Genomic DNA, 8,093 nt, shown 5'->3' on the forward strand with positions numbered 1-8,093 from the left:
TATGATTCTAGACCTGTAACTGCTCAACGAAGGGAAACAAGTAGCAGCATGGAACTTAAAAAAGTGGTACGTTAATTGTAATGACCACTGCAAATAAGGGCAGGAGTGTCCGTTCTGTAAGAGTCTGCGGTCTAAGTATTTTCTTGCTCTGTGGGTCCTTTGCCTCATTTTTTGCCACAGCAGCTGAGTGAAGGGATCAGAAATGACTGTCATGGTGCTCACTCACTGAAAATTCCCAGAAATGAACTTTTGCCTGCTCCTCCCGCCCCCGAAAGCAAGAACCTTTCATAGTACAGAGGTGAATAGAGCAGGACCAGCTTTTTAAGGCCTAGTGGCCCATTTGGATAGGACTGTTGATCTTCACAGCCCTGATACTGGAAGCAATGGCTTTGTTCTTCTCTCCCCTTAGGATGTGTCTGGCGCCGAGGTCCACACCTCACTCAGAATCACTACCCATTCTTTCAGTCTTCCTAGAGTCATTGGTACAAATGCTTAATGGAAACTAAATACATAAGTAATATATCAGTCAAATAATACAGAATTCATAGTGATTGCCTTTTTGTTGCTTGGGGCAACTCTTGCTGAGAGGATGGCTTCAGCCCACTTGTAATTGCCTACATTGGATGCTGAGGTTCTTTGGGATTTCTAGTTATTATTAAATACTTGTCTGAATTAGGGAGAAATCAATGTAATTCACCACATAATTGAGTAAAGGCAAAAAACCGTAAGATCATTTAAATAGATGCAGAAAAGGCATCTGATGAAATTTAATCTCGGTTCATGATAAAAACTCAACAAACTTATCTTCAAGTTGATGGTGTATTTACACAAAATTAACATATCTAATGGCAAAAGAAGAATTTCTACTTTCAACATTTCTATTCAGTGTTGTACTGGCAGTCCTAGTTCATACAGTAAGGCAAGAAAAATCAAAGATATAAAAATTGGGAAGGATAAAGTATGTTTATTTTGTAGGTAACATGATTGTATACATAGACAGTCCAAATCTGAATCTGAAGGTTAATTCTCAGTCTTCGTTTTACCTGAGCTGTCAGTTTATCCTGTCAGTCTCTCCCTCCTTGAAAGTCCTTCACTTCACTCGTTCTCCTCCCTCCCCCACCCCCTGTCCCCTGCCATCTCCTTGGCTGCATCTTCCACATCCCACCAGAGGTGAAGAGGTTCCAAGGCCCAGTCCTCGGCCTTTTCTGTTTGCAGTTACTCCCTTGAACTCCTCTCACCTCATGACTTCAAATACTGTCCATGTGCTGACATCTAATATAGTACCCACTAGCTATCTAAAGCTATTTAGAATATTTAAGCGGTGTTCCTTGCCCCTGCTTCAGCTAATACTTAACTACCAGAGCTCGAAACCCTCCATTGTCTTCCTGTTTCACCTGTTACAAAAGCCAGATGCCTTACATTGACTTAAGATCCTACAACCTGCTTCTGCCACTCCTGCCATTAACCTCTCACTTCTTTTTTGCAAACTCTGTTCCAGCCATGTTGGCCTGGAGGCTCCTTGAACGTGCCAGGTCACGTCAGCCTGCACGTCTGTTCTCTCTGCCACACTCACATCTTTCACATTTTTACTCAAATACTGTCTTCTCAATACTTTATGTAAAAGCACAGTCATACATAAATTTCTCTCTTCCCTGCTTATTTTTAAATATTCTTCTCCGTAGCACTTATAATCTACTTTCACATTCTAGTGTGTCTTTCCCAAACTAGAGGGTAAGTTTTATGAGGGTGAGAACTTGGTTTGTCTGTTGCTGTATCCCCATTGCCTTTCACATAATAGGTACTTAGTGAGTGTTTGTTTAACAAATCAAAAATGTGCAGAAATCGCCATCCAATAATATTCCATATATGTTCTCTTTATAGGTCATTAAACAGTTGATGAAAAAAGAATTTACTCTAGAGTTTTCACGCGATAGAAAATCGATGTCGGTTTACTGTACACCAAACAAACCAAGCCGGACATCGATGAGCAAAATGTTTGTGAAGGCAAGTACAACAGATTGCAGTTGAGATGTTCTTACTAGGATTGGAATCCTGGGTGAGCTAATAAATAAAATTGTTGATATAAATCTGTAACATTTCCAGGGTGCCCCCGAAGGTGTCATTGACAGGTGTACCCACATTCGAGTTGGAAGTACTAAAGTCCCCATGACTCCTGGAGTCAAACAGAAGATCATGTCTGTCATTCGGGAATGGGGCAGCGGCAGCGACACACTGCGATGCCTGGCTCTGGCCACTCACGACAACCCACTGAGGAGAGAAGAAATGAACCTGGAGGACTCTGCCAACTTTATTAAATATGAGGTTAGCTAATGAAAAGCTTCCTTGCCCACATCCTGCACATTCATTGTGTTCAGACAGCACTCCTTCAATAGAAGGTCAAACGAGTCTTGCTTTTGCCGAGAAAAGGGTGCGGTTGTTTTTCTTCAGGCCAAATGTATTTATTACCTTTATAATTTAGATTGCTGCTTCAAACATACACAGTTAACAACTTAATACAGGCCTTTTACTTTCAAAGTAGAATCATCAAGGCTAAAAACCTATTTTGCAGCTCTCATGTAAATTTAAGATATTTTAAAAATTGAGGCTATTTTTAAAAGTTAGTTACTAAAGGTCAAATTGTCCAAGTGGAGAGATTCCGTCTACTTTTCTGCTTACAGAATACTTTCATATCAAGTATGTGACTTCCTGAAGCCTTGAACAGGGAACAAATTTGGGTAGTATGGGCAACTAATTGGCCACTATCAAAATGTTTTTATTCCTCGGTATATTTTTTCCCTCATTTCAGAATATTATTATGAAAGCTAAAGAATTTGGTAACAAGAATGTAGTGATTTTTTTTAATTGTTTCTGACTTATTGGAATTAATACTGTTCTTCATTGGATTTATATCAATGGTGAATTCTGTCATAAGAAAATGCAGAAACCTTTGCTGTCCACACTGGGGGGAAAACCAGAATTTCCTGTTTTGACATAAGGTGATTCTTTAACTCTAGACCAATCTGACTTTTGTTGGCTGTGTGGGCATGCTGGACCCTCCAAGAATTGAAGTGGCCTCCTCTGTGAAGCTGTGTCGGCAGGCAGGCATCCGGGTCATCATGATCACCGGTGACAACAAGGGCACCGCTGTGGCCATCTGCCGGCGCATTGGCATCTTCAGGCAGGACGAGGATGTGACGTCAAAGGCCTTCACGGGTCGGGAGTTTGATGAGCTCAGTCCTTCAGCCCAAAGAGAAGCCTGCTTGAATGCCCGCTGTTTTGCTCGAGTTGAACCTTCCCACAAGTCTAAAATTGTAGAGTTTCTTCAGTCTTTTGATGAGATTACAGCCATGGTGAGTGTCTTTATACATGTACAGGTAACAGACTGCACAGACTCAGCAGATTCTAATTCTGACCATTAAATTTTTAGTAATAGCTCCCATATTTGGAAATTCTTTATTTTTGTCATGATCTGGGGCTGTTTATCAAGGATTCTGTTGACCAGTAGTTGGCATGCTGTATGTTGCATGCATGGAAGATTCTGGAGAAGTTTAAGACCTGGAAGTCTGAATCAGTCACAGGGGAAATATTTGGTGATATCTTTTTTAATCTTTGTTGTGGTTAAAATATACATGTTTGTATCTCACGTTTCTAAAAGCTGATTCAGGACATAATCCACACTCTGTCACCCAGTTTTGGATAGCCTTACCTGAGATGAGATGTACTGGTGATGTGTTCTCTTAAGAGCTACCTGTTGATGAAGCATTTCCCATATTCTTCCTCGCATCTGATTTTTTCACTGAGACATGTTAACATTGTGTCATATTTGTTTTCTGCTGCTTATCTGTGAAACTTCACACTCTTAAAAACAACTTAATTTTGTTGATTGAAACCAGTTATTATAGTTGTCTTCCTCCCTTCCTCTTTCCTCCCCCCTCCCTTCTCTCTCCCAGAGGAAAGCACCATTCTGAATTCAGTACTGGGTGTTTACTATAGAAAACATACATGGGAATGATAGTTTTGTATCTGTAGACAATATTTAAGTGTTTTTGCCCTTTTTTGGTCTTTATATATATTATAGTTTACATATTTTTGAAGTCTGTCTTTATTCTACTTGAGATTTATCCATGTGGATACAAGTATTTTGTCTTGACTGCCATATTGTGTTTTGTTTGGTAAAAAAATAATACAGATAATTTGAAGTCCCCTTTGTCCCACTTCCCTCTGAAGTGTCACCTATTATAGCTCGTTTGGCAATTTTACATTTCCCAGGTGAAATGTGTTTTATGACACCAACTTACAAAAACGAAAACTTTTCCAGAGAATTCTGTTGTCCAGAGGCCCAACAGCTCCATTCATTCCCTGGCTTTAGGATGGCTGAGCATTTGTTGGCAGCGTGTTAGGTGGCAGGTGTAAACCAGTGGTGGGTTTCTAACCCTTTCAGACTGGAGACGGTGTGAATGATGCTCCTGCTCTGAAGAAATCTGAAATCGGCATTGCCATGGGCTCTGGCACCGCGGTGGCTAAAACCGCCTCTGAGATGGTCCTGGCTGATGACAACTTCTCCACCATCGTGGCTGCCGTGGAGGAGGGACGGGCGATATACAACAACATGAAGCAGTTTATCCGCTACCTCATCTCGTCCAATGTCGGGGAAGTTGTTTGGTGGGTCCCTATGACCAGGTCACATATATTCCTTGGCTTGTGATGACCAGTTTTCCAGATTTGCTCTTCATGTGGCAGTAGCTTTGCTCTTAGTGCAGCGGGAGAGAGGGAGGGCCGGGCAAGACGAAGGAGGCCCTTGTGAAAGTAGAGGTACTTCCTCTGGCCCTCAGGAGGGCTGTCTACGGCTGCTCCAGTGTGCAAAGGATACACTTTAACATAGAAATGAATTTAAATTAACTATATAAGGTAACATAAAATTCTTGGTCTTGTAAAAGTTAACTTAATTTGAAATTGGATATAATAAATGTTTTATGATTGCCCAGGGAAAAAGTTAAAACAATCATTGCTGTCCACTGATTTTTATGGAGGAAGATGGGGTGGTGATGTTATTTTAAATAGTGGCCAAAAATAATTTGGGGTCTTTTTCTTCTCTTCTTGGATGGAAACAGTATTTTCCTAACAGCAGCCCTTGGATTTCCTGAGGCTTTAATTCCTGTCCAGCTGCTCTGGGTCAATCTGGTGACAGATGGCCTGCCTGCCACTGCACTGGGGTTCAATCCTCCTGATCTGGACATTATGAACAGACCACCCCGGAACCCAAAGGAACCACTGATCAGTGGGTGGCTCTTTTTCCGTTACCTGGCTATTGGCTGTGAGTACAGTTTTTTATATTATTGACTTTTAAACGAATGTTTGAGTCCAAATTTTGTAAATGCATCCCTTAAAAGCACATTTTTTTCTGTTTCCATATTAGGGGAGCAAAATATGGAGACTGTCCTTTTGCAGTTTAATGAGCTGTGTATACCCAGTTTACAGTAAAGTTATTCCTTTACTTTAGCATCCTCGTTCTTCCTTGGGCCTTTGTGAATGAGGTTCTCAGATTTAATCTATGGGCAAAGGAAATACAGAGAGGACTGAGGCCTTAAATCACCAAGATGTAAAACAAAGTCCCCCTCTCCCTGAGTGAGAGAAGGGATCTGTGCATTCATCAGCAATGGTTGGCTCTTCCACATGTGTGGCCTTTGTAGACCTCGTCCTGACCCAGGATGCTGCTTCTCTTTTCCTCATTTCATAGGTTAGGAAAGTGAGGCCCAGAGAGGTTAAATGACTTCCTTAGGGTCCCATAGGAAACAGTTTTGTTTTAATATGTTCACATGATTTAACACTCAAAAAACACACAGTGGCATAAAGCAGGAAGGCTCTCAACCAGTTGGTTCCCCTCCAGCACGCCTTCTTGGGATACTCTAGCAAATAGATCCATCTTAGGTGTTTATTTTCGCAAGCAAGATGGCATGCTGTATACACCTGTATGCTGAACCCTGTCTTTTTGTATTTCTCCCTGTTTTTTGGGTAGTTTTACATCAGTACCAGTATAGCTGCCTTATTGCTGTGCACCACCTGCCTACTGCTCTGTTGGAATTGCTGGGTTAGAGGGTGTGCACTTGGACCTTTCAGTGGGTACTGCTGCATTGGGACAGTCTCTTATTCTCAAGTGCCTGTGTTCTCCACTACCCTTGGTTGTTTCTTTATAATAAGCTTGCTGAATTCAAAAGTAATTGTTGGGGTGGGGGAGGGGATGGTCCCAGAATTGGCTTCAAGCACTGCCATGTGCTCAGCGTTCTGCACTAACTGCTCTAATGGCCTTTCCATATAAAGGTTCTGCCAGGCCCTTGGTGGAGCAAATAAATTAGTGTATAACTGGTAGCATGAGTTTGCCAAAGTCATGACGGGTGTGATCTGGTGCTCTAGCACAGCATGGCCTTCCTTACATGGAGAACACGTGCCTGCAGCCTTAACATACTGGCCGCTGGTTAGAGAGGGCATGGCTAGTGTAAAGGTCCTACCGATTCTAGTAGGTGCATTTCCTCACAAATTCTGGAGGAAAAGTTGCCTGGTTCTTCTGTACCACAGACACCCTTCTCGTTACGGAAACCATCAGCCTAGCTGCTTTATCTGATGCAAGTGAGCAGGTGCCAGTGGTAGCACAGGCTCATTGACATACCATGTCTTTGATCTCTGTCCTAGGGGTTGGCCCTCGAGGCAGCACCTGCAGTAACGCTGCAGGCCGTAAACCCCATGTGTGTTAGTGTCATGATGTTTGTTCCCAGGTTATGTTGGCGCTGCTACCGTGGGTGCTGCTGCGTGGTGGTTCATTGCTGCCGAGGGTGGTCCGAGAGTGTCCTTCTACCAGCTGGTACGTAGCCACCTTTCTTTGTGTACCTTAGATGCAAGGTGGTGTAAGTCTTCACAAACAGTTGTCCTTGAGCTTTCTATGGTTTGGATGTCAGTCAAATAATCTTAATACTCTTAACAATAAGCAGTGGCATCTAAGGTTATTCTGAAGGACCAGGGCTTCTCTGGGAAATGCGGTGAGATTTTGTGTGGGTCTGTGTTCTGGGTTTGGTGTGGAATTGGTGTGTGGACTTTGGAAATGTCCTTGGCTGATCAGGAACTTGATTGGGCTTTTGTTGCAGAGCCATTTCCTACAGTGTAAAGAGGACAACCCGGACTTTGAAGGAGTAGATTGTACCGTCTTTGAATCCCCATACCCAATGACAATGGCGCTCTCTGTTCTAGTAACCATAGAGATGTGCAACGCCCTCAACAGGTCAGTGAGTCTTCTCAGCATGCTGGGGCAAGAGCCTGACAGCCAGGGCGATGGGGGATTGTGTGTGTTTCATGGTTGATTGAGAATCACAGGAAAGCTCCGCCCTCCCCAAAAGGAAGAACAAGCAGCACCAGTTTTAAGAGCTTAAGTCATCATCACCTCCAGGAAGTAGTGGGAGTGCTTAGCCACATGTTCTTCAAGAGACAGCAGAGGCCAAAAATAGGGACTTCTGCACCCCTGTGTGCCAGTGCCCACAGGGAAGGAGCTCTTGCCCTTTAGCATTGAGACAAACAGTATCACCTAATTAAGCCAGTGACAAAAATGGAAATTTCAAAATAGCCTAAGTGTCAAGGGCAATTGAGAGCAGGTTTGAACACACTAAAATGGGATTGCTGTGCTGAAGCCTAGATTTAAATTGGAAGTCTGTCCTACATCTGAACATTCTTCCTTAACTTTGCCACTGTAGAAACTTAATAGAATTAGGTCAGTAGGTAATAGGCAGTGCCAAGTTAGCCATCACCTTATTGATGTGTGGTTCTGAACAGTCTCTGTCGGTGATGGCATATGCCTTTGCCCTTTCAGCAGGCACATTTCACCCACCTACCTCTCCTTGTTCTGCAGCTTGTCTGAAAACCAGTCCCTGCTGAGGATGCCCCCTTGGGAGAACATTTGGCTCGTGGGCTCCATCTGCCTGTCCATGTCACTCCATTTCTTAATCCTCTACGTGGAACCCTTGCCAGTAAGCGGTGGGGGGATCCTGGGCTGGGGCCTGGCTGCCTGTCCAGCAAGTCAGGGAGCTTGATGAGGTTTCTTTGTGTTTCAG

The 8,093-nt window shown here is 43.1% G+C and overlaps 1 protein-coding gene across 3 annotated transcripts in view; it reads left to right on the forward strand.

Annotated features, from left to right (window-relative positions):
* Positions 1-8,093, forward strand: part of ATP2A2 (ATPase sarcoplasmic/endoplasmic reticulum Ca2+ transporting 2) — a 61,008-nt gene that overhangs the window by 48,050 nt on the left and 4,865 nt on the right. For 2 of the 3 annotated variants that reach the window (XM_089894474.1, XM_022598000.3), the window contains 8 exons: positions 1,882-2,004; positions 2,104-2,322; positions 3,015-3,350; positions 4,442-4,662; positions 5,112-5,314; positions 6,771-6,856; positions 7,137-7,270; positions 7,892-8,009. In XM_089894474.1, the coding sequence (XP_089750600.1) occupies positions 1,882-2,004; positions 2,104-2,322; positions 3,015-3,350; positions 4,442-4,662; positions 5,112-5,314; positions 6,771-6,856; positions 7,137-7,270; positions 7,892-8,009 (1,440 nt within the window). Of the gene's footprint in view, positions 1-1,881; positions 2,005-2,103; positions 2,323-3,014; positions 3,351-4,441; positions 4,663-5,111; positions 5,315-6,770; positions 6,857-7,136; positions 7,271-7,891; positions 8,010-8,093 lie in introns of those variants that run through there. The other variant, XM_089894475.1, reaches the window with a different exon arrangement.

Source organism: Delphinapterus leucas, chromosome 14 (genome assembly GCF_059928025.1).
Source record: "Delphinapterus leucas isolate spDelLeu-1000000601 "Yukka" chromosome 14, BTC_Dleu_Yukka2, whole genome shotgun sequence".
Lineage (NCBI taxonomy): Eukaryota > Metazoa > Chordata > Mammalia > Artiodactyla > Monodontidae > Delphinapterus > Delphinapterus leucas.